General features: G+C 38.3%; 1 protein-coding gene across 2 annotated transcripts in view; it reads left to right on the top strand.

The window, feature by feature from the left end:
* Window positions 1-27,557, top strand: part of ADCY8 (adenylate cyclase 8) — a 132,529-nt gene that overhangs the window by 78,926 nt on the left and 26,046 nt on the right. The window contains exons 7-11 of one of the 2 annotated variants that reach the window (XM_075495273.1): window positions 3,489-3,759; window positions 9,429-9,626; window positions 16,394-16,494; window positions 23,599-23,800; window positions 27,130-27,219. In XM_075495273.1, the coding sequence (XP_075351388.1) occupies window positions 3,489-3,759; window positions 9,429-9,626; window positions 16,394-16,494; window positions 23,599-23,800; window positions 27,130-27,219 (862 nt within the window). The remainder of the gene's footprint in view (window positions 1-3,488; window positions 3,760-9,428; window positions 9,627-16,393; window positions 16,495-23,598; window positions 23,801-27,129; window positions 27,220-27,557) is intronic. The other variant, XM_075495274.1, reaches the window with a different exon arrangement.

Genomic DNA, 27,557 nt, shown 5'->3' with positions numbered 1-27,557 from the left:
TTCTCTGCTTTCAGTTCCACCTTCCATTGATGAAAGATGTAGAAAAAGATCCCCTACAACAATTCAGGTTTTGGCCATGGAACATAGAAGCAATAGCAGCAGACAACTTTATGTGGAAAAAGTCTAAGTGGTGCTGTCATCTTGAGTGAGAGATGTTTTGAGTCATCAAATCTGAGTCCTGTGCTGTACTCCGTACACACGCATCAGGATCTGTCAGAGCTGTCACGTTCCCAGGAAGTCAGAAAGATGTTTGCTTTATATTGTATTTGCAAATGCATGCCCCTTCCACCATTCCCCATAGTAGACCTTTATACTAATATATATTCTTAGAATCAGCAGAAAATGAAATATCGCATGCTCTGAAAACAACTTCTATACTCTGCATATGTCACCAGTGTATAAACCTGCAGAAGAAAATTTCTTTCCCTGCTGCTTATCCCACGGTAGCCCCAGATGACTAAAGGTCACATGCTGCTTTGTTAACTTGAGCAAATCAATCATCTAAGTTTCACCATCCACACCTGCAAAACGTCTCGTTTGTTGCTGTTAATGTGTGCAAGTAGTATGGCTATTAATGAATAACCCAGAGAATGCACCACCTTGCTGTTGCTGATAAAATGCCTGGCTAGGATGCAGTCTATCAGAGCAGAGTGATTTCCACTCCTGTATATCAGTTTGCCAACAGAACAAAGCCTGTATGTGACAGCCATTCACTAAGTCTCTCAAAACAGTGATTTACATCAGGCTTTCCTAGCGCACAGAGCAGATTTAATAGAGCAGTTAAGTTCACTTCAGCCTCTCCTTACTTCGCCTTGTCGCCAGCATTCAAATCCCCCTGCCTGCTGCGATACCGAGATCATTCCCGTTCCCAGAACTGCGCTGCTTTCCCCTGTTTTGTCAGAAAAGCTGCCCTGGGTTTATGAATGGTCCTGCTCCCACAGTGTGGAACGAGCAAAGATGAACCACAGCCCTTTCCTGAGTGCGCAGCGGAGGGAGGCAGCTCGCCTGCCCGGGATGGGGAGAATCCCTCCACCCACTCTGGGGTCAGGAGAGAAGGGGCTCAGCTCTTCCCCTTGCTGGTCGCATGTCACCCTGAGACCGCATAAGCACGGGTGATGCAGGGACAGGTTGCCCCCAAGTGAAGAGCATAAGCGGGCAGCCCAGCTGTCGTGGAAGGAGGCACTCGGGAGCACCGAGAAAAAGCAATCATTTCTGGGTTTCTGAGAGGAAAAAAATGTGTCCACAACACCTGAGAAGGAAACCATGTGAGAACCTATAGTGTTGTTTCAGAGACACTCTTCTGCCAGGACCCCGTCTTCTACTAGTCTTCACCTGGTGTATCTGGGTATTAATCTATGGTATTGAATTGGTATAAAACCTAGCTAATAGTTAATTTTCCAGGATGTATCAATGACAGGTATCATCTAAAGGTTTGGGCCTGATATGTTTTCAACAGTAGGACAGGCTATGCCTTTTTACTTCAATGCTCAGGTTCCCGATTTACTGCATTTTTATAAAATTAGAAAGACATCTCTCCACTATACATTTTAAGTTTTTTTAAGTAAGCTGTACAAAAGGTGAAACCAGAAAATATTTTTAATCTACCAACTATTTATTAATATTTGGTCCATTTAAGAGTATTACATCAATAGCCTGCTCCACGCTCTAGTTAAATCTGTTATCATTTCCATTATAAAATCTATATTTCAGGGCTTTATAATGCAATCTTTCCAAATTATATTAGTGGAAACTCAGCACAAAGATAGTCACCCTGGCAACTAATGTATCATTTTCTTTTTCTTTCTTCTTTCTTTTTTCTTTTTTTCTTTTTTTTTTTTTTTTTATTAGTACTTTACGTAAAGCAATTTAGTCTGTTTGGGTTTCTAAGAGCTAGGAAATGCATTGTCTTTCTGAGAGATCATATGATCTGATTTTAGAGTCCAGGCCAAAAGTTGCTTATATCTCAGAAACATTTTTACTGCTTTTTATTGTCAGTTTTACTGACATTTGACTACAAAAGAGTACTAATCTCTGTGGACATCATAACAGCATGACTTCAGACAGTGAAAGTTGTACAAAACCTGTGTTGGCTTCAGAGGGAAACTGAGACAGGTTAAAAAATGGCTGAGATACACATTTTTGATCTTTTAGTTATATACTGATATTTAATACTCTACATAGACCTAGTTTGTGCCAAATTCTGATACTCCTAGGTATTTCACAATGCTCAAAGACAACCAGAACTTTATTATCTGGCAATACGTGCACATCGTACATGTGCTTATAGCCTTTCTACTCCAGCAGTATTTTATGCAATTTGACTTTATAGTGGCATCCTTTAAGTTCCAGAAGAAAGTTCCCAAGGGGCATGCTAGGACCATTTTCTTCAGTGGATACAAGCCAGTTTGTGGTGCCTGAGAAAAATGCCTCAGCATGTGTCATTAAGAAATTATCAAAAATTTTAGCTGACTGAACTTTAGGAACCTGTCTGCGAGCCTGACTTTCAAAAAGTGTCATGCATCCAAATTTGAAAAATGAACTGATTTTAAAGTATCTTAATGGAGTCACTACATTTATTTGCTTGAGTTAGCTAAGTGCCTAATGAACATCTCCTCTGACTGCATTTATGATGCTGCATTATAAAGTATAGCACGGCTAACCATGTGGATGTGTTTTAGAGGTGTCTGCAATTTACCCTACATGTAGGAAGTTGAAGATTTCTTAAAAATAAAAATAAACCTACTTTTTCCCTTTTTTTTTTTTACTTGAACTTCTTTCTGTCCTTCTCAAGCAGTCCTAATTATGGTTAACAAAGGCCAAATACAAAGCACCTCCAGGTTTGATTGGAAGACATCCAAAGCCTTAACATGATTTTGCAATATTTGAGCTTTTTGTATGTCATCTCTTAGATTCAACCTCACTTTTGCAAAAGCTTTTTTAACTCATCACTTAGTCTTACCAGAAATTGTCACCCCACCTGCCTTTATATAGTTTCCCTGTTTCCCTAATTCACTTCAGATGCAATCAGACCATTAATTTCAACTGTCTAAGCTACCTCAGGTAACTGAAGGAAATTAAAGAGCTTTCACACAAACTGCTCTAATGCATACCATATATTTTCCTCTCACCATATTTACCTGAAGTGGCAATTTTCATTCACTCTCAATAGTATTTTACTCCGGAAGGTCTCCCATTAAACTATTACTGTGAGCAAAGTATCAGGTGTGAACATCAAAGTGTTTTTCCTGTGACAAGGCTTTGTGCATTCATGTGATTCTATTGAATACACCTTGAGAGTATTTGTCCCCAAATGAAGCTCATGTTTTTTGAATTCATTATTTCATTTTCTTTATAGAAATCATCATATACAATAGAAAACCTTCTATTTATCCATCATGTTAAAAATTATGCGGAGTTCATAAACTTCTTCTTACCTATGTATACTAGAGCACAATCAGTATTTGCTACTACTTATTTCACTTATGCAGGAGAATTCACATCTCCAAAGCCACTCTGGACTGCCTGAATGGGGATTATAAAGTTGAAGAAGGGCATGGCAAAGAGCGTAATGAATTCTTGAGGAAACATAACATTGAGACTTATTTAATTAAACAACCTGAGGAGAGTCTGTTGACTTTGCCTGAAGATATTGTGAAAGAGGCTGTCAGCTCCTCTGACAGGAGAAACAGTGGAGCAACATTTACCGAAGGATCCTGGAGCCCTGAACTTCCATTTGATAACATAGTGGGAAAACAGAACGTAAGTCAAACTTCCTTTAATGTCATCAAATATGAATGCATGTTTGAGTGCATTTCAATAACGGAAGCCTCAGAGGAGACAAATTAATCTTTAACCTTCATTCTAACATGTACTGTAACAGCAGAAGATTAAACAAATTGTTTCAGGGCAGAAATAAATCATGTATCCAAACTGAGGAAATGCCAGGGGACCAGAGATTTTGGGGGTTTTCCAACTGAAATTAAATACTACACAGCTTAGTTTTAATTGAACCAGTCCATAAAGAAGTAAATTAAAAGTAAAGTTAATGTTACTAAACTAGCTGGGACATTCTAGTCAGAGCACGTATCTCATTGCATAGCTTCAGTGCACTGCCATCAAAGGAAAGGGATGAGTGAATGGACATTTTGCCAGAGGAAAAAGCATAGTGTAGGTTGTTGATACATAAGGGAAAGAAAAAAGATCTATCTTAAAAAACACCTTGTGAAAACAGTTTGTCCATTCTTCACTTTTTTTTTTTTAATAAAAACCATTAAAACCTAGATTCTAAGACATAATTAAGGTTCACTAGCAGGTGAGTTAGACTCTAAGCTCATGCGTAGCTCAATAGAAATATGAGATAATAAAATCTGCTCCTGATCAGATCTTTTCCAAAAGCATTGCATGGCTAATTGCTAGCACCCTGGGAACAAGCAATTTTTGTACAGTCATAAAAATCACTTGTAAAGTCTGCTTGCTTAGAGGAATTAAAGATGGAAAGGTTAAAATGCCCTCAGACACCACTCTTTTCACTGCATTTGAAAGACTGATGAGTCTATGAAACAAGGTCAGCTGGAGTTTTCTTCCATTTTTCTGAGGGATCTGTAATGACATGATATATCCTTTCTTCTGCTGCACATCCTTAGTCCTACTTGTCTGCACTGTCTGTTGAACTTCCAGCGTTGTTGTGTGGAGGTCTTGCTTTGTCAACCGTCTTCTGCTTCTTACAAATCTGCTCAGAAATGATAAGCCTTCACAATCAATCAGCCCATGGTGGTCTCTTTGTCTCTTCAAACTGAAGTGGAGCATGGCATAGTTTGCTGTTATATAAAACACCTGTTTTATATATGTTCTGTTCGTCTGTGTATCTGCATGTATGCTGCCTTTTAGTATTCACTGTAGTTTGTTGATCTGTCTCTATACTCTCATTTCATTAGGAATAGAGGTATGAGTGCATGCTGCTGTGAATACCTTCTGATCTCTCTCTATTTCTTCTTCTTTCCCTTTAAGACATTCCAGTTTCTGTAGTCCAAAAAATCTATGCAGAGTAGGCTATCATTTGATCATTTTCTGACCTTGATACTAGCAAAGAGGAGGAATGAAATAAAAGGCTAGTGTTTTTATTCTACTATAGAACAATTTCCACTCAATAAACTAGTAAAAAGTCCATGAAAATTGTTGAAATAGGTATAACTAAAAGTTGTTTTTAAGCAAATTTTCATTTTATGACAATAAACAATCCATTTTTAGAATAGTTTCTCACTGTTTTTTTAAGCTGTTTATATTACACAGCTTTACAATAAGCTTTTTGATGGAGACAAGATTTAAAAAAATCTGCTATTCCATGTGTAATTCAATTATTATGTAATTTAGAATTTTAAAGTTGAGACAATAGGCATTACTGCTCATAAATAATGTATTTCAGCTCAAAATTCAGATGATAGATTTAAATTATATTAGGATATAGTAGCTTTTTCCAGAGGTGTGTCAGCCTTGGACAGAATGAGCATTTAATAACATTAATTATGCCGCCTAAAGGTCACTGGCAGCAGCAGACGTTGAGAATCAAAGTAGCAGCAACCCAACAATTAATCACTCCGTATGTTTGAATATTTGCCAATATGATTTAAATGGTTTCTTTACCCAACATAAATTACAACAATATTTGAGCAACTCTGATCATGTGTCTTACTTTTAGCTGTAGTTATGTTAGGAAGAATATGAAATGGCAAAGTCTCTAGTGAGTTCTCTTGCCAAAATCAGATTCATCACAATCCATATTCTTTACCTCAACCTCATTTTCTATGGGCAGCCTAAAACAGTGAATTGAAGTTGTGTTGATATGCGTAAGGAACAGAATAACCACTCTTCATGTACGCAGTCACAGACATGAACAAAAGCTGCACGTGTCTACAGCACAGTCAGCACCATGTGTCTTAGCTCTGGTGGTGAGGTAAGCCAAGGATGCAAGACACTGCTCTGAAATTCAGGCCATGCCCGATATGGATGGAGTTTCCTGTTGTTGAAACAGGTGTCTGGGCTTCTTTTCTAAAGCACAGGAAGTTGGACAGAAGTTATTTTACGTTAAGAGAGTGAAGGCCCATTTGCCCAGAGAAGTTGTAGATGCCTCATCCCTGGAAACATTCAAGGTCAGGTTGGATGGGCCTCTGAGCAACCTGATCTAGTCGAAGATGTCCCTGCTCATTGCAGGGAGGTTAGACTAGATGACCTTTAAAAATCCATTCCAACCCAAACCATTCTGTGATTCTATGATTCTAAGGCCTCCTACTCTAAAATAAATTAATAGCTGATGAAGTTGGATTTCTTCTCTGGGCCTTCCAAAAGAAGTAGCTGAAAGCATAATATGTTCACTGTGTGTGGTGCTGGAGGCATCTGATGGGCCTCTAATGATGTGAATTAGGGAAAAAGCGAATTAAAATGTTTGTGTCTTGTATAAGCACATTTTAGTGATGGCTGCAATGACTCTTACCAGTTATCACAAAAATTACACTTAAAGACTGTCAAGATGACAGACAAGTATAAACAACAGGGTGGAATTCAGTTCAAAACCAAGGCACCTTCATTTGTGTATCTACTGACTGTCCCAGATGTCAATCTCCCACACAGCTCAGCTCCTAAACATAAGGGTCTAGTGCTATATGCAGTTTTCTAGGCTTCCTGAGACATCCATATGACAAGAGGCCTATAAAAGACCTGTGATCATCTGGACTATCAATTAGAAGCCAGGTGAGAGACTCCGATGTCCCAAATAGTGCTAAACACCTATGCTGAAACATGCTGAGTAAGAGCTTGATTCAGCTTCTTGACTGTGGCTGTCTATTGCAGTTTGAGATACCCTAGCACACTCCAGCTGGTCCCCACCACCGACCAGCAGTACATGGGGTTCCTAGCTCCAGACTGTTGTCCAAGATACCCTGGGGCAGCTCAGCTGACCATAGCTGCCTATGATCGGGCAACTGGAAGTATTCCGAGTGTATATTGCCAGTAACAGAAGCTTAAACACCAAGCACCTAGACACTTTGATTTAGGTGTCTTCCTCTTGAACCAAATCCTAGCTGTATCCTGTCTCTTTAAACATGTGACGTTGTATTTCCCTATTTCTGTCCAAGACCTAGTGTTTGCAGTATGAAAAAAATAATCTGAAGCCTTCCTAAAGTTTTCTAAATTAAAATTTCCCTTCTTGTTGAGGTCAGGATGCTTGGACTTGTTGCATGAAAACTTTGCTGGAAGGAAGTAAAATCTAATTCCAGCTACCTTTTTAAAATCTCTATAAAATATCTCTAAAGTTGGAGTTATATTATTTGTTTGTTTTAATTCATCCTATCTTTTAGTGTCAGATGCAAGTTTGGCTGGGCTTTTTCGTGACAGAAACTTGTATGTATTCCTGTATGATGAATGGTTATTGTCAGCATTAGGAAAGTTCAAAAGCCCATTGCAGGATGCACAACTGTATCTTCCATGCAGCTGTTCACAAATGTGTAGGAGAGGTAATAGGGAGAACCAGTATTTCTTTACATTGCCATAACACAGTCTTAAAAGATGCAGAGCAAAGAGGGGGATACAAAGACAAAATGTGTATAGAACATATTCTTGGGACAATAATTTGCATGATGTTTTTCATTATTGTTATTACTAACTACAGGGAAGCTGTTTTCTTAAGTATGTATATGGGTGTGAGGGAGAGAAGACTCCACTAAACTCAAATATGAATTTCATTGATATGCTCTGAAAATAAATGCAACTTCAGAGTCCATTTTTACACCAATACTACTGGCACCGTTGCCATAGTGGTGATATTATGTCACGTTCATCTACCACAAATTGTAAACCAGTTCATACGTTCAGCAAGAAGACAGTTCTTCATATTAATCAAATTGTAAAATATAATTTGAGGCAAAAGGTAGTCACTTACTAGGATGAATTGAGATCACTCTCCTCATGTAAATAAAACACTAGGGATGCCCAACTAAAGCATTAGGGACCTTCTCCACCCTCACTTCCAGTGGAGATATAGCAATATGAATTAATTCTGAGGAATTAATGCACACAACAGCATCTGATGTGATCTCATCCTTTAACAGTGACTTCAGACCCACTTGTGCGATTTCAGCCACCACAAATTTATAATAACTTTTCTGCACAGCTCAGTTTAAAACAGATAGGAACACCCAAACTGAAGTAGTGCCTTAGTGTTAGTAACACAGTATTTATCCAGTTGACTCAATGGAATCTCTCCAAGATTCATTAGAATGTAATTGCTGACTATACTTTGAAAACAAACAAGGGAAACCTCCCTATATCATTTGCTATACGTAATCCCATGATCCAAAAGAATTGGCTTTCCAGAGAAATCTAGTGATAAATCCATCCCAAACTCCTGTTCCCAACAATGCCCAGTGGGAGATATAGCAGAAGATCTTTCCAGCAAGGACCTATGGGATAACTTTTCTCAAGCAGAAGTGTATTTCTTGTCCCTAATAATTCTGAAATGTCTTATGCTGTGATGTATGAAGGTTTATATCCTTTGCATTCATTAACATTTGTTAACCCTTGGGAATATCACAGGTAGTAGAGTTTATTTTCCCATTCAAGTGGGAAAGTGCTGCTTCACTGTGGTTTGTGTCATGAAATGATACCATGAAACTGGACTGAGTTATTCTCTTTATGAAAGCAAACTCTACCTCTTTCCTGAAGGTGAAGCACCCTTCATACTATCTCTGCTACCTTTCCTTTGCGAAGTTGTGCAAAAGTCTTTTCTTTCTTTTGATTAGTCGATGAAATACCAAAGGAATAATGCATTTGAGATAATATTTAAAATAATAATATGAATTACAGTTAAATTAAATCATATAGCCTAACTGTAATCTAGACTGGCTGAAATATACGAGTAGTGAAGAAGATATTATTTGAAAACCCATGCTGAAGTAATCAGAAATGTCACCTTCTTCCCTCCTGCCTAACAGATCTGTTCCTTAACTACACACATCCAGTAACTTTAAGATCAAGAAAAACATCATTACTCCTTTTTTGTGACTTCTGTTTTCTGTAGCTTCTGTTCTTAGTTGTTAAAACACACCACTGAGTTAGATACCCTGCTGTGATTTCGGTGTGTACTCCCCTCATGCATGCTCTAAAAATTAACCAGCAAAATCTGGAAAGGGGAATATATGCCTAATGTTCAGTGCAGCAGCAAACCTCCTAGTCTGTATAAACGATGGCATTAAAGTACTCCCCTTAATGTACTGTATGTGTTTAGTGGAACTGGCTTATTATTTTACACCTCTATAGATTTCATTGGATGAATTGCATGGAATGCTGTAATGGTTTGCAATGCAACATGATCTAAAACATTGCATTTTTAACCCAAGGGAACCAGCAGGTTTATTCTGTTTGCATGTGCTTTCCCCTAGACTCTGGCTGCCCTAACAAGAAATTCAATAAATCTGCTTCCAAACCATCTTGCACAAGCTTTGCATGTCCAGTCTGGGCCTGAGGAAATTAACAAGCGAATAGAGCACACCATCGACTTACGGAGTGGCGATAAATTGAGAAGAGAGCATATCAAGCCTTTTTCACTGATGTTTAAAGACTCCAGCCTGGAGCATAAGGTAGCTGGGTCTTGCTAGCTGCATTATTTGCAACTCAAATTGTAATAAATGTCCACTGAACTAGAGAAGCTGTAGGTTCTATCTTGCGTTGTTTGTTTTCTGGTTTTGTTTTTCATTTTGTTTCAGTTTTCAGAAGTTGGGACTGAGCTAGAGGTCATAATAGACAGTGTCGCGATGCAGGTGGTGTAATGCTTCAATGATTACATTTCGTTGTTGGAAAATGCCTACACTGAGCAAACTCTGCTGCTGAAAACAACAGTTTTCGTTTGCTGTCTAGTACAAGCAGTTTTCTGTCAGATGACAAGTTGCTTTGGCACAAACAGTGATTGAGCATATTAATAAACTGACACTTCTATTCAAAACATATATCTATATTTATATAGATATGTTTCTTTCATTTAGTCATAGGATCCATCTGATGTCCTCTAGGCAACTGCTATGTTTATTTCAAGTCAAAACTAATTTGTCAACTCTTTGTTTTAAACATCCTTTTTTTAACATCTGCTTCTAAGAGGTAAACATTGTTCATGTCTTTGCTGCTTCTCAACAGCAGCATGAGCTCACTAATTTCTGTTTTAGTCTACATCCAAATGTAAGTTATAAGTTAAAAAAGATAAGGCAATGGGAGAATTTTCCTTGCAAACTGATGGGCGGGGTTGCACAGATCTCAAATGATGTCATTGACTTGTATGCTATTACAATGCAGCAACAGCAGGTCTGCTATAGGATGTGCACTTAGACTGAAAAGAAAGAAAAATAATGGGGAATTGCAAGCACGGAGGCCCACTTCTCTGCCATCACTTTAACCTCCACTGGAAAACAGACTTTTTTAATTGACTTATGGGAAACCGGTCCTCAGGTGGTATCAGTGGTGAGAGCTTAATCCATCGGAAAAGAAAACCATCGGGAAAAGAAAAATTCTGCTTGAAGAATATTTAAGCCCTTCTTTCACAAGCAATCCTGCAGAAGGAAAAAGAAAGGTTCACTTTAAAAAAATAAAAGATTCAGTTTCCCCATGAGGATATTTATGACACTGAGACACAAGGTAGAATCCCCAAAGCCAGATTAGCCACTACTGCTGCAACAGAAGATATGAAGATATTTCTTTCAGTGCAGTCATCGTGCAAAGCTGACAGGGACCCAGAGGAAGTGAAATCCAAGATTTCTGATATCCTGTGAATGACCACCTAAAGGCCTAAAAGTCATGAGTAATCTTTAATCTTTTCAAGGCGCAAGGTCAAAAGATAAGGTGAAAAAGTCTAGACAAAATAGCATTTAACCTAGAAGCTGGGGGATGGCATATTAGAATTTTTTTTGTGCAAAAGAGGAGACAGCCTGGTCACAAACAACTTGCTGAATGAGCAAGCTAGTCAATGGTTTACCTAGTCTTACACTTCTATTTAATAAAAATAAGGCCTGAACATGGGCTGGAGTAAAGGGACACTGCCCAGAATCAGATCTTATATTCAGAATATAAACGTTCTTGTCATTTTAGACTTTACAATTAGCAGCCACAAGGAAAATCTGTACCGAAAGGGTAGATTTTCATTTAAATGCTATTTAAGCAAGAGGGAAAAAAAACCCATGCTCTAATCCATCACATTACATAGGTCAGATTTTAAATATTAATAATGTTTTGAATTGCATCTGGATGACAAAAAGTCTATTTAAAAGTCAACATTTTGGGCAGTTTTGATACCTTTTCTTCTCAGTATGACATTTCCAATACCAACCTGTGCTGCAATGCTTAGAAAATAGTGCTTTCATTCCATATTTCCTTAGGTGCTAGTCCCAACCAGTAAGCACAGGCAATACAAACACAAAACCCTTTCCGTAAAGTGGACTGAACCTTCTTTCTGTCCTCTAAATCAGACTGGTTTTTAGCATTACACAGGAGTACAGTTTTAAAAAATATCAGCACTTTTTTACTTGCTCTGGTTCATCCACCTCCAACAGCTGGATAGTTGCTGGTCAGCAATCTCCTTGCTCGTGTTCGGCGTGCTGGGGCACCATAGGTGGGTTCAGAGAAGGATGGGGAATGCACCAGGATGCAAAGGGATGATGTGGATTAAGGAAAGATGAATCACAGTGTCCTCTTCGTTATAGGCAGGGGCAATGTCTTGTGGGACAATATTGGAAATGTCCCTTCCCTCCTTGTTTGCCTGTGCAGTAATTACAGGTTTGTCCCAGTAGCCTTAGTGTTAAACCATAGTCTACAGGCAGTCATGAAAAAAATAATGTGTGAACTGTTTTGCTACAGAAAGTAGCTATTTCCTCCATGTTATCTTATATTACTGTCACTTTCTCCCTTCCTCCTGCCCATTTAGGAAACAAAACAAAACAAACTTGAATTTAAATTGGAGTCTCATAAAACTATTTCAGAAGCCTTTTCCCTCTGCTCTCCCCAGCCCTAACCTTTCAGTCTGGAATTATGCTTTCTTCTAGTCATTAACATTTTGCAACTGCTTACATGACCTTCTACATCAGCATCTTGAGCTGCTCCCTGCAGCTTTGCCAGGCAAGGAGACAATATATGTCTATGGACCTCCCATCTTATGCTGCCATTTCCATTTGCTGCCACTCACCTTCTGTTCAGACCAGTGGCACCTTCAAGTCAGAGGTAGCTCTGAAGTAAAGTAATTTCTCCTATGTAAAATCTTGTGCCCTCACATTTAGCCATCACACTTTCAGGCAGTGCTGGCATCTGCCTAATACTTATTTCTTTTATCTGTAAGTACTTCTCACCCCAGACTTTAGAGTTGTTCAGTGGGCAGAATATCCAGTACCCATAGTGAGATCCCAATCAAGAAGCGTTATGTTAACCTTGTTCAATGAGAATTCTGCTAATGCCTTATACTTCAAACTACAGAGAAGTGAGTAACCATATGAACAATAAACTATATTTCTTCCTCCTGCATTAGTAACAGGTATACCATGCTGTGGGATCATAAATCTTTTGGGATGACTTGAATAGATCTGAAATGGCATGCTGGACTTCTGTTTAAACAGTTTGGGTTGTTTCAGGTTTTTTTCATTGTAAAAGAGTTGCAGACAGCAGACCTATGCTAGCAATGAAAGTGCTGTTTTGCTTCCTTTAAGGTTTCAAAAGGTATAAAAATCCCAAAAATTCTGGAATCAGGATGCCTAAAACTACCACGGGAGCTAGCACAGCTCCTGGTTTACTATGGTTTAAATGACTGTTATATCACAGCAGTTTAAGCCATTGGTATATCTTCCACTCCTCTCTTATCTCATTGCTCTATGTCCTTCTTGGTGATAGAATAAATGTAGATTCCACAGCAAGCAGTAACAGTTGCGTTAGCAAATGGATTATCTCCCTGAGGCAGTATGTATATTTCCTCCTGAATTTTGTAATGCTTTATTTTTCAGAGGATTTGTGCAGGATCCTCACCTGGTATATTTTATAGTTTCTTTACCCAATTGGACTAGTCATTACTAACCTGTATTTCACTCATTAGTGCTTGATATCTCATTTAGAGTCTAATTCACTCTCAATTTTATCAGATGTTATTTTCACAGATAGGATATATGCAGATAGAGCAGAAGACTCAACACAGGAGAGTACTTCTAATGGCAGCATGAAAATACACCAAGGGTTTCCAAGTATCTAATAGCTCATAAGGAAAATCTGATACTACTTTAGATGATTTCCAATAATTAAAAGATATCGTTATGATGCTCTACCTTAATAGCAGTGACTTGGTAATATCAGTACCATGTACTTTCATACAGGATAAAGCTTAGTAACAGGACATGGAATTTTACATGCTGGTTGCGTTTTTGTTAAGGAAAGTTTCCAATGTAAAGATTTGTATAAAGATATTCTAAGTCTTCCTGCGTATTTGTATTGGGATCATAAATCAAACTGGTCTCAGAGGTGAAGTGTCTACATATTTTCTGTGAGATCAGCACACAGAAAATATCAAAAGGGCTTTGAATTTCACAGTACAGGTTTTATTAGGTCAAATATTAGATCTAAATATCTGAGTTTCTCTGTTTCAGAATTTCTGATGGGTAAAAACTTAAAGGAGTAGGAAAAAAAATTTGCCCTTCCTGCATGCTGTATCCTTGCAGACATGGGCCTCACCTCTTTCCTTCAACCCAGAAGGCAAGAAGGTCTGCAAGAAATGCTGACCAAACTGTGGGCCTGTTCAACACCTTCTTTTCTGTCATTGGTTAACAACTGGATCTGTGTCTACCCTTTGGTCTTCTCAAGGGGTTCATCCATCTCTTCTGCCTTGGGCTTCCTGACACATCTTCTTCTGTCCCTCCCCTGTACTGCAGAAGCTTTTCCAGTGCCACAAACACCATTGCTCTGAAGAAAAAACCCATGGTCTCCATTTTCGTCCATAAGTTCGTCCATCTGAGTCAAAGAGCAGCAGTGAGGATAAGACCAAAAACCTTCCTCCCCAGTGCACAAACACTTTCTCTAAGTGGACATGTAAAGCTTGCTGTATTACCAGTACTCCCCTTTCAAAGAGCCCTGAGAAACGAGAGGAGAGGTGGGGAATAAGCAGCATTAGTTGGTAGAGGAAACTTGGCCTTTCTTACACAAGCTCAGTTTCAGCTAGCTGGCTGGGCTAACCAGTAGATAAAGTGTCCCCCCAACAGCGCACGCAAATGGCTCAAGTCCCACGGGAAGTAGGGTGAGCTTTTCCTACGCCATGAACAAGTCATGCCAGTGCCGGCAGGTCTGTGGGATGTTGCAGCTAAGGTTTTCAGTGCAGAGTAGGTCACATCACAATTCTTCCTACCACTCTACATGGCTCTAGCTGGCTACATGCCTCCCCATACTTAAGGAAATGCCTTGAGGCTTAGTCTGTCCTTCAGTTACTTCTCCAAGTCATTAAGGGGTAGGCCGCTACAGAAGTGCTACATTAATCATTGGTGTTTGTGCTGCCTCAGAGATGCTAACAATTTCTCATCACGACATTGTTAGTGATTACACCACAGCATTCATCCTTTTGACATAATGCTAGACACAGCAGGCAATTCCATGTTTGTGTTTCATTCAATTAGTTTGCTATAATTTCCCTAAGGAACAATTGGGATTTCATGTTGTATTTTAAGGAAAGTACTTTTCTTTTTCCCTTTGGTTCTTTTTGTGCCACAGCCAAAAAAAAAGCCCTGGTCCATTATTGAAGCGGACTGAGGCAGTTCTGTTTTCCTGCACATGAAATCAGGGTCAGTGCCTCTGTGCTTCCAGCAGCAAAATGAAGTGGAGTTGCTTGTGAGCATCATCGAAAATCATGTCGCAGTGATACTGCTTCTGCCAACAGCAGACACAGGGTATAATCACAGCAGAGGAGGAGTCAAAATGAGGGACGTCAACAAATAAACTCCCTCTCTTACTCCTAACAAATGTGAGCAGGGAAGAAAGAAGCCTGTTTCCTATTTCAGGAGCTTGAGTCTCTTTTGACCAGATGTTTATAACTGAGATGAAGTCCCTACCAAAGGTTCATGTAGTGAGTAGTCTAGATAGGATCTAGACTAGTCTAGATAGGATCTTCCTGCAAGAGCACATTAGCTATAAAATGCAGTTCATAGCTGAACTCTCTCAATGTATGTTCCTAATACATTTCTTAATCAGTTTTAGTTTTTCTCAATTACAATGCTCTCTAGGCATTTATAACTGCAATTTACCTTATTTCCAAATTGCTGGAGAAAGATTCTGATATCTGATATCTCTTTGACTCTGATTTCCTTTTGTTCTGCACATGAACTCTTAGCTCCTTCAAAACTGCAAGAGATTAAATAAAATGGAGTTATTGTTCACAGGAGGAAAAATGACCAGGGCAAGCATCTCTGGGTTTTTTTATTAAGTGAAGAAAATTTAGTGGCATCAGAACAGGATAAAGAGATTTACAAAAATGTGTCTAAGGACCAATCTTCATCTGCTGTAAAATATTGGAGTTTAACTGAATTAGCAGTGATAAATACCATCTGAGGACTTGGGAAACGTTTCTACTTTCAACTGATCCACCATGATTCACCGATGTATCCGTTACTCCTTTTCTTGGTAACTCCCAGAAAAGGGGAGCCTGCTAGCATTTTCAGTGGTTTGATATGCTGGAGAAAAATACTTTTGCAATAAATCATAATAATAATAATGCACTTCAAATGGTCTTTAACATAATAATACCTTCATTTTCTCCTTGGAGAATGCCCATATTGCCAAGTTTCTACGCAGCCTCTGGATAAATTAGGATACAGATATCATGACCCACATCCCAAATAGTCACAGAATGTCCCAATCTACATACATTTCTTTAAAAAGAAAAGTAAAAAAGAAAACAGAATGGCCTCAGTTTGGCAAGCATGGAGACACCTCCGTGACGTCATGCATGCAGAGTTGCAGCTGACTTCAGTGTTTGTCTTCAGGTGAGGAAACCCATGGTTCCTCTGGTTAAGCTATTAAGTATTTAGTATTCTACTCAGCAGCACAAGCCCCTAGCATCTACCTGGGGATTTTTAAAGTAAATAATTTTGAAAAAGAGGCAACCAGGTAAAACAACTTTCTATTGCAAATTACAGAGTTTTGCTCTCCTGGATAAAGTACTTTACCAGCTTATTAATGATTTATTTGTTGTGTTTCATTTTTAAAAACAAATTCAGGTTTATTGATTTATTAGCTCCCTGCAAATTTCCCCAAAGTCTCCTATATGCATCAGTTTTTATGAAAGTACTGCATGGGTTAACAGCTAATTTACTCTTCTGTTTTGTTTTGTTTTTTTTTTTTATTCTAGTATTCTCAAATGCGGGATGAAGTATTCAAATCAAACTTGGTGTGCGCATTTATTGTTCTTGTATTTATCACCACTATCCAAAGCTTACTTCCTTCTTCCAGGTAAATACAGAAATGTGTTTCTATATATCTGAAGGCACTATTGGGAAAACAGTGGGATAACATTTCTAGGATTGACGTGGAATGAACCAATAAAATCTGCTTGTTCCCCAAAAGTGTTCAGAAATATTTTTTCACTTTTTTCCCAATATTAACTACTTTTGTATCACATTATCTGCAGCTACATGTTTTCATGTGAGACAGCAGCATCTACTGACATGTTGTTATGTTTTTAAGCAGAACCCCCACTGAGATAAGTGGGATCTTTGGGTTACAAAAGTTTGACACGATATGGCCTGCTGCTTCCAGTGTTGAAGTAAAACATGATCCAGACTTATAACAGTGCCTCTTTGCTCAGTGACTGGTAATCACCTTGGGAATCAGTGATTGTTTTGGTTTTGTTTCTTACATGCTACATAAGAAAATTGTACTGTTGTGCTTTGTTGCTGATGATACGTATTACCCAGCTGGAGAAAGCAATTTTGTGCCATTAAGAAGAAGCAAGGAAGTGATCTGGTAGATCTTTTCTCACTTCTGCTTTTATCAGGGGCTGACCAAGCAACAATTTCTTATCAAGGTGACGAAAACGTGACACAGCCGAGACCTCTGTGTCCACATGTCTCACACAGTCAAACCCATCAATTGGCATTTTTGTCTACTGTTTAATAGTGAGAACACAAGAGTGTGTACAAGGACTAAGGTCAGTTTTCTAGCATCACAGCAGAGCCAGCAGAACATGACTGCCACTAAAATATGCCCCGATCCTGTTTGACCTTTGGCAGAGCGAGTGAGTGGTAAAATGGAAATGCCCAGTTGAACATAATTCTCAGGTGGTTTCTAACACTCAGATGAACCTTAATTTATGGCTGCCTGTAGAATAACCTTGAAAATACAGTATTTATATAAGAAATAAGACATGTCTTGTGTTACAGTAATGTAGCAAAATTTCTTGGATCATCTCTGGAAGATTTGGTTCACCATGTTTATGTCTAAGAATACCAGAATGGTGGTTAGATGCAGGCAGGCAACTCCACTCTGCAGCAGTGGTGTCCCATGTATTTTGTAGTTCTCAGCTGGGAAAGTACCCGGATTAGTACCTGACCTTGTACTGTTCCTTATGTGCTATATTGCTCTAATACTAGTAAGTTTGTTTGCTTTTTTAAAGTTCTTCTCCCAATACACATTGAAAATTCTTCACTTCTGGTAGCTGTTATTTTTATTTTTTTCTCTGTATGTACAAGAAGATTTATGGATCTTATTAATGGAACCTGTTTTCCAAAAAGATTTCTGCTGCTACATCAATCACTGCTATACCAGCAAAAAAACATGACATTTTTTCTGTCTGCACAGATTCATCTCTGTTAATTCTCATGAGGGTGTCTAGTGTCATTGGAATTAGGGGAGAAGGATTCACATAACCACATTGCCTGCAGCTGTCTCACTTTCTGGTTTCTCATCTTGCACAGTAGTCTTGTGTTTTTCCTTGCACTTCACAAATGCTTTGTGGACCTTTCTGTCACTGAATGTTAAAGATGTTGTAAATATAAATAGGTTCAAATAAAGACTAGATAAATTCCTTAAAGATAAGATCAGCAGAGGTTTTTAAACAAAATTATGGAACCTTGGCTTCTAGAATGCCCTTAATGATTCATTGCTGGAACCTGGGAAGATATTTAAGGAAAGAATATTTACCACTATCCCTTTTGAGGGAGAAGATTTGGAGCCACATGGGTGCTTTATGGCAGTTCTTATGTTCTTTCAGGAGCTGTAGATCACTGCCAAGATATAAAGCGGCAAATTTTGGTCTTTGTTTTTCAAGTTCTGATACTCTGCTTCAAAATTGTGTTTCAGTCTTAAAAAAGCATGCCTGTTAAATGAGTGGAGGTCAACAGCTGAGCAACCCTAAAATAACAGGATGAGGGGTTTTGAGTAAGAAGGTTTCAATATGCTTAGACATATTGAATGAGGAAATAATCTGGAAGTTCAAATTTCCTAAGTGCCAGTTCTAAAAACACTTCAAGGTATGAGCACACGAACAAGCTATCACAAAGTTAGGCAGGATTTGGATTCAGAAAGTCTTGGAGATAACTGCATGCCCATCTGTTATACCTCTAGTAGATATCAGAGAAGTAAACTACCACAGTGGAAGAGCATGGACGTCATTTCCATGGAACAACTAACAAACTATAATTCACACCCCTCATGGCAACTTACCCATTTCCTAACAACCCATTTAAGTGTCTTTCAATGAATGCTTTAGTGCTCTGTTGAGCAAGGATGGAATTTTGTATTTGCTTAAGTACATGTTTGAATATTTTTCTGAGCTGGGTCTTTTGGGGATTTCTGGAAAAACGGTGAAAGAAAACATTAAATCATAGTAAAACATCTTACTAAGGGTCTTCAGGGAGTTTCCCAGATATGTTGCCTTAGTCTGTGTGTTAAAGAGAGGCAACATCTTTCTATTATTGCACCTACTGTGTATAGGAGTTTCAGAATTTTATCTCAGTTTATATCTGTCTCCTGTGGGATAAATATTTGATCCATTCATACTTTTCCCTGACAGCGCAGGCATATCACTGAATTTAAAAATCTTTGCAATAGTTTTCATTCTTTGAAATATTGAGTTGGGGAAATTACTCTAAGTGACATAAATTAATGCCATATTTCTGCTGTAATTATCCTCTATGAAGCCATTAAGTTGCATTGCTAACCTTGCAGTGATTCATCTTCTCCATCTGAGAGGCCTGTGAGTTTGATTCATTTCCTGCAATGGACTTTCTATATGCTTACATGGGTAATAGATCATACTAGAGTAGACTGCTGAACTACTCTTATTTCTGTCAGTTTTTCACTGGGTTATTCTTGTGAGCAGAGAAAAATAGATTTCAAACTGTTGTTCATTTAAACATCTGCATCTTCTGTCTTACCTGAGTTTTCCTTCTGTCTCAACTCTTGATTTGCTACTGTACACAAGGAAGAAGGAAGGCAAAAGCTCCATTCCAAACTTCACTTGATCTTGACAATAAGGGAGCCCCTAGAAAGAAAAGCTTTTGGTCTTGCTTCTCTTCCTGACTAAGAGGGGATCCAACCCAGGTGTCCTAGTTCTGGGGGAAGATCATGGACAGAAGAGTATTATGGCTGTTTGTTCCTATTCCTCTAACCTTCACTATGTCTTCTGCTGTACTTGATCTTATCAGCATGCTGCCAACAAAGTCTTAGCACAGATACTGGATTGATCACCTAGGAGGTCATAGGTGTGCAGACTTCAGTTTTGTTTTTATCTTAAGCAGGCATAGAGAAGAGACACATCGATGTGCAACTGAACAGCTACAGTGGAAGAATTTTTGTTGCCTACATACTTATTATGAATAAATACAAGGCCTTGGTTTCTCAGGCACCTAAGCAGGTTATGCTGCATTTTGGATTGATATCCCAGACTTAGGTCCCTAGATGCTCCCTTTGTAGTACCTTAATTCAATAGCACTGAGTCTTACATGTAGACTTTGGCAGTCCAAAATAAGAACTCATGTTTAGTGTCCTCAGGTCTGACCCAGGCTTGACTCTAATCTTTTTGAAAGCCTTAATTTGTTTTAACTTAGAGCTGGATCGGGCTAGGTCTGCAGAATTGGTAGGCTACATCTGCATATATAGACTGTCTATATATATCTGAGATATAGATAGAAACTATCAGTTCCAAAGAGGATCTCACTCATTTGGCTTTGGAAAGCAAGAAGGCTATTGCAGGATACTGCTGTAACGCAGGAAACTGAAGGAATTAATCTCACCGAACTGTCTGTCAGCATCTATATCTCGGGTTCAAAGTATAGCCACTGCAGAATGGCTCAATCAGAGGATCTCAAGGTGTCTTCCACCTGAATAAATGTAAGAGACTGCTGTGCAGTGAGATGAATCATATCCTAAACTACATAGCTCTCTTGATGAGCCCTCTTGACTGTCTTGATTAGTTCTCCATGAATGTATTGTCCATCTTTTCCCTGGCTTTATTGACTGTGTCTCCCTTGGCTGTCTGTGTATTTCCACAGACAAGCTGCTCTCAATGCGTTGTTGCATTGTGTCTCTACTTGGTAGCCTTGGGACTTTCAGCAAGTCCTGAGACTCTTCCCACAAAATTTTTAGTTGCACAGGATGAAATCTGTGGCTCCTGCTCCAATCTTTTTTTGCTCATTATTCACTCTTCCCTTCACAATACAGTTTGTTTTGACTGGCTACATTGTTCCTTCTTTCAAAAGCAAGCTTTACTTCTGGGTGAACTCACTGGAGAGGATGGGAATTTTTTGAGAAGCTCCACCGTGTCCTGTGTTCAAGTCACACACAAAACTCTGACAAAGCTTGTTGTAGTGAAATGCTGACCCAAGTGTAAGGTAACATTTCGTACCAATGGTATGTCATCAGAACAGTGTCAAAGCTAATATTACCACACAGAAGCTCTCAAGGGAAGTTAATGTGTAATTCATCTTATTTCAGTTTATTAGGGAACAGAACTAACATGTAGCCTTTTTTTTCTGTTTGTTATCTGTTCAACCCATTTTCTTTTCTGGACTTTACACTTCAAGTCTCATTAATTTTGAGGTTCTGAGAGTAGGAGCTGTGCATATAAGCCGTAGCTGCATTACTGTAAATTATTCTGAGGCTTGCATGCTGTTTTCAAAATCTTATACCTTGATCATACTTCTGTGTTAATTTGATTAATTTTAGTAGGTGATAGACAAGTAAGTTTGAAGTAAATTGCATGTTATTCTGTCCTGATACTTTAAACGAGTCATTGTCCCAGCAAGTCTGTTTGGATGATCAGAAAGGAATAAAGTTTATGCAAATATTGTCTTTAAAACACTATCAGATTTAATGTATATGAATCTCTATCATCACAACTGAATTAGGACATTAAAAATCAGAACATTCTTGTAAAAGATAATATTTAAAATTAAGCAGGCTAAAGCACACAGGAGTATAGTTCTGCACTAAAATCTCTTTCAGTTTGACACCCGTACCTCATGTTATTTACGTCTTTTCCCTCAACATGACCAACATTTCCCCACATATACTCTGATTTATGCCTACTTTTTTCCATAAAACATATTTCCTTTTGAACATAAACATTTTCATTTATCCTGTTTTCTCAAGGTATTTTCTACAAACATCAGTACTGTGAGGAAGATGTACTCACAGTTTTCACATAAACTACCCAGTGCATCCTAGGTGTCTCCTTGGTGCCAATAATTTTGACCCTATCCATCAGCTGCAAACATGGCCAGAGCTAAGAAATGCCAGTTCTAACACAGACTGATTCTCAATCTTGTCCTGCTATATCCATGTATCCTCTCCTGCCATTATCTCAGTGTGGTTTCCTCTTCTCATTGGCTACATACCTACTAGCTTATGGTGAAACTTTCTAGAGTGAAAGCTTTAGTTAAGTCAATAGGATCAAACCACAGATCTGAATTCAGGTCTGTATGAGTTTAGAATTTGCTCTTCTAAAGCCAAATTTGAATAGCCGGAAATTGGGAAGAATTTCAGGTAGATTGAGATATAGTCCATTCAGATTCAGGGAGTGGATCTGGCTGACCTACTGAAAACAAGGAAAGAAAAGCTATGTTGATGTTTTCACTTCTATTTCCACTTTACACCCTTAAATTTGTCTTGCTGTAGGGCACAAGTGTACAAATAGCATTGCACCCTATCCAAAGAGAGAAGGGATAATTGTGTAGCAAAATCTGAAACTTTATGTTTTCAATAACACAAAACATATGTTTACAGAAGGCTTAATGAGCAGAGTACAGCTTACCTACATTCAGCTACCTGGAAGTGCAGAAGTCTCCCTGGAGCACCCTGATACTCCACTTTCAAAGATTTTTTTCTGTGAGATATTGTGATTAAATCACTGTAGTGTACTGGCACGTATACAACTAGATTAGTTGAAATTTTAATTACTTAATTCAAAGCCTCAAGTTTAATCGTTCTCCTTATAGCAAAAAGGCAAGGGAAAGCAGAGTGAAGAGGGGAGAGGTTTACAGGAGTAGTGGCGTTACTTTTATTTTGCATGGGTTTGATCTTTGGGAAAAGAGAAACAGAACGACACTGACTGGCACAAATGGGAACAAAAAAACTTGACTTGGGAAGTGCTGAGTGCTTTCTTCTCAGCGAAGTAAAACAATTTACCACATTTCCCAACCACATCAGTTACTTGATTGACTTCAGGTCCCAGATTTAAGCAAGAAAAAGGAATAAATTTAGAAAAATATAATGAAAGTTGGACTAGAAGAAATTATGATTTTTAACAGTTTATTCAAAGGAATTGAACTGTCTATTCTGTGTATGCACTTAACAATACTTGATTAAGGATCACATTTGCAAGAACAAAGTTTACAGAGTATGCCAAATTACATGTTTTATTGAAACATGTTTGGATCATAGAACACTTTTCATCTGCTTTACATTTTAAAGGGCTTCCATGAAAACAGTAGATCAGTTCTTTTGCTTTTTTAGAAACCAATGAGATTCTTAGCTACAGTTGATCCACTATTATTTAAAATGAGAGGAATCTTGCATTTCTGTAATTATTATATCCTGTCTTACTCCAGAAAACGGGCTGCATTATTGCACTCACTTTAGAGTCCGTGACCCTCAGTATAGGATGAAAGACACCTGTGTTGTGCCGTATACAAAATAACACTCTCCTAAATTGCCCTCAAACTAGCCTACTAGAGCGGGAACCAGCTCATACATAAGCGGCATCAGGATCCTGCAGGCTGAACAGATTTGCTCTGAGAGACACTTAAGGGACAACTGAGTCCCAACAGAAAGGACATTCCTGCTGCTCAGACTCTATATAGACAGATAGAGGCACTAGCAATGATTTCCCTGGCTTCTTTCTTCAACAGCAGTTTCTCAGCCAGAAACCATGTGAAGCAATGGCAGACCTATGGAACATGAACAAATCTTTGCTTTCTCTGGGTTTTTTCCTAGACTAATTGTCTCAGATTTATGATAACTGATTTTTCCTAGTCTTAACTGTTTACACATTTATTTTTATTAGCGGTGGTATTGTGTTGAGGTTTAATGCTGGGTTCTCTTATTTTTTCTTCCCAGGGTGATGCCAATGGTCATTCAGTTTTCTATTCTGATTATGCTGCACTCCGCTCTTGTGCTAATCACTACGGCAGAGGATTACAAATGTTTACCCTTAATGCTCCGGAAAACTTGCTGCTGGATTAATGAAACCTACCTGGCCAGGAATGTCATTATATTTGCATCCATTCTGATTAATTTTCTTGGAGCCATCATCAATATTGTAAGCTTATAGGGAACCAGGGAATATGATAGAGGAAAAGATGATTTATGAATTATTAAGCTTGCTAACTAATGTGTTTATAAGCCAGCATTGATTTAAATATAAAAGGCAAAGTACCACAGCTTCAGGAAATTCAATCTGTTGCTTAAACTATGTATTTCTGAAATATCTAATTATTTCTCCCTCATGAGTATCATCTATTTTTAAAACCATTTTGCTACTTTCTGTTCAATATATCTACCCTTTGAGGACCATCTGTAATTTTCTGACATGCTGATATACTTTCTTAAAGACCGTCAATCCAAGTGATGCTTATAGATATTAAATTCCTCATCTCACAGTTCTCCCATTAATTAGATAACCAAAAAAATGAGAAGTTTCAATGAACCCAGAAAATACCTTCAAAGAAAAGATGGAGCAGGTCAAGCTGAGCCAGTAACCACAGCATGTAAAAAGAAGTTTAAAAGCATAAATTCAAAAACATACCTTGCCTTGTTCATTTAGTGGTTTGACAAATTCCTTCGGCCCGGATTTGCCTTAGCTGAAGTACCAAACTACGGGCATAGTCAATCTCAGCTTGCTTTATAGTCAGCGTAGAAAAACAGACATCCCCAAAGACTTATTTTGATCATACTGGTCCCAATAAAGATATTTTTCTCTCTCCACTGCCCACACAGGGAATTTAGTCTGATTTGGCTCCTAATTTAAACATCTCCGCTAAGACTCTAAAGTGTGACAAATCTAGAGCAAAGTTTATCAGTATATCTGTGAGGAAAGGCATGTGCCAAGCTTTGCTTAGAAGCTGTGGTTAGATAAAAAATATTGGCAATTTAATACTGCGGGCCTAGCTCTATACAATGTCACAGGGTAAAAGAGTGGGGTCTTATACGCAAATACAATAGAGCCCTGATTATCTGGATGTCCTCAGAAATATGACACACTTTTGCATGAATTAGGCAGATTATCATGTCAGACAGCCCAGCAGGTGTTGAAGCCTAAGCCAAGAAGAAGCTAAACATCTCACTGATAGATTAAAAGTAACATTTTCATCACTCTTTCCACTTGTAGAGCACCTTTTGGCTACGAATGTAGCAGTGCTTTTTCATTTGAACTTTATTCCTTTTAAATATTTATTTCCTTCTAGATGAGACCAGGAAAGCATTTAGTGACAGTAATAACAATAGCAACTATAACAACACAACAGCAACAATAATTATCCTGTGACGATTAATAATAATTACGATTATTATATCATTGGAGTAAATATGCTGAAGTCTGATACTTAAAGGGTTTGCCTTGTCTTTTGCTAATAGATATGAGATTTTGTTACGTCCTATTGCTGTCATTCTTCCATGACTGAATTCAGGTTGCCAATATGCAAGGACTCAGCATCTGTCTGGGTTTTTTTAGTGATACCATGCAGTCACTGATAGGAGAGTTAGTCAGAGAAAGAAGAATGTAGCCACTGATTGCTATCCTTATGGAGAAAATATAAATACAGTAAAAAACAGGAAGTTCAATAGGGCTGAAAATTTCCTGAAGATAAGGACAGTGGTAGATTATAGTATAGATCACTAAGGAGTGTTGTAGAATTTAGTTTTTTAAATCATGTTTGACAAATATCTGTCAGGAAAGATTTTGGTAGAATTAATCTTGCTCTTGAAACAAGATGATGTCTAATGGGCTATCCATACCCAATTTGCTGTGGATATGATGATAATGAGATTTTCCCCTAACTTGTTTTGGATTATTTTTTAAGATTGTGTCCACTGCAATCTTGTGGAATGGCTAATCCAAAAACAATCAAAAGAAATAGAATTCTTTTTACTGTCATACCAGTGGGTTTCTATAAAACAGTAAATAGTTATTTTTATTGTCATATATTTAGAATGGCAATGACTTGAGTCACCGAGTCCTGACCTCTACAGGAAATCACAACATTCGTGTAACCTCATTATTTCATATGTCAAAATTCTACCATAAAAATAGTTTGCTCAGGTGGGACCTGCACGCATTTAAGAACAGGTAATGCAGCTCAGCCTTGCAGCTATATGCATCCACTGAGTTCAAATGCACCCACTTGGAGGGGACTAATACTCAGATGCTTTCTAACAAGAGCCATAAGGCTTTGATTTCACCAAGGGGGCAAATGAGTCTTCTGGTTCTTTACATCAAGTGCATTCTTATTGTTATAAAATTAGAATAAAGTTTCTGTTCCTGAAGGTCTTTTAAAAAGACACACAGAGTGGTTCCCGTGGCACTCTGCCCCGTAGAAAGGTGCTGTACACCTCCTACACTTTCAGAAGGTACCATTAACTATCTGTTGTCACAGAGGACTGCACAGACAACCTAGATAATGTTGCTTCATTGCAGAGATGACTGAATTACTGAAAGAACAAACAAGAGAGTTCCAAGTTCAAAATTCACTAGAATTTAATTGTTAGACATTGGGCCTCATTAAACAAACTCTCCAACTCTGTTGGAAAGAAAGACAGGGGAACTAGCTTGGACATACCGGTTTGATGAAATAACCTAGTATAAACATCCAGATTGGATTAATGTATGTAACAGGAAACTCCATCTGCTTTAACTGTCAAAATATGAAACCATTAATGGTTTTTTTCCTATGTTCTAAGACCACGACATATTGTAACTCAACACTGCTGTTTTGTTTATATTTAATACACTTGGTTTGAAATACAATTAAAATGAATGCAGGTCATAACAGCAAAAGGCAGTATTACATTCTCAGAACCATTGTATCATGAATGAATTTTTATTCCCTTCCATTCTAGGCATCACAGTTGCACTTCTGGGACCACATAATGTTTTGACACAAGCCAATTCTGTGTGACACCATGGGATTTTGTCCCACATCTAGAAGGATAACACTGTCCATAGCAATGTAGCAGAAAAAACCTGCTTGCAGACAAGTGCACACATGCAGTTGGATTTTATGCTCCCAATTTAATAATTTTCTCTATAGTTTACAGCAAAGTGTAAACATTTTGAGAGGGTAATTCTTAAGAGTCCAACATCAGTCCTCTGAAACTCCTGGAGAAGCTCATCTTTCACCTTTGGCAACAAGAGAGCATAGGAAGGCTACTCAGATGCTGAATGTCTGTACTGTGAATAGCTCCCCCCTTTCCATTTCATCTCCACAGTATGTCTTCTTACTGTCCATTTAGTCCTTAGTGCCAATTAGAGAGCTGGCATGGAGAGCAGCAGGTCAGCCAGTTCCATCCCTGAACCTAGCCAGCCAGCCAGCCACACAAACACTTGGTCACTAACGCACAATATAGCCCTGATTTTGTTTTTTTTCTTCACAGCTATGGTGTGATTTTGACAAACCAGTTGCCCTGAAGAACCAGACATTCAATTCTTCTGCATCTTTTACGGATATCTGTTCCTATCCTGAGGTATTTCTGAGGGTGTTTTTGAATCTGAGGCATGGATCCACAAAGGTTACATGGCAACCACTATCTGGAATCAATGACCTGTGTACTGGTGGTGGAGTCAGGTCCCTCAACAACACTGTGAATCTGAACCTTAGCATTTATCCATATGCTGATAGAAAAAGAAGAGGCAGGTTACAGAAGAAATTAATCTTATGGTCTAATGGGCATTACAACCAAGTTTCAACCTTTGAACATCATACAGAACCTTTATGCTGGAAACACATCCAGCAATGATTCAATGAACTTAGTGCAATAAAACACACTACTTAATTAAAATGAAGTTAATGGAGACTAATACT

Source organism: Mycteria americana, chromosome 2, assembly GCF_035582795.1.
Source record: "Mycteria americana isolate JAX WOST 10 ecotype Jacksonville Zoo and Gardens chromosome 2, USCA_MyAme_1.0, whole genome shotgun sequence".
NCBI classification, from domain to species: Eukaryota; Metazoa; Chordata; class Aves; order Ciconiiformes; family Ciconiidae; genus Mycteria; species Mycteria americana.
This window is presented reverse-complemented; position numbering and strand designations above follow the sequence as displayed.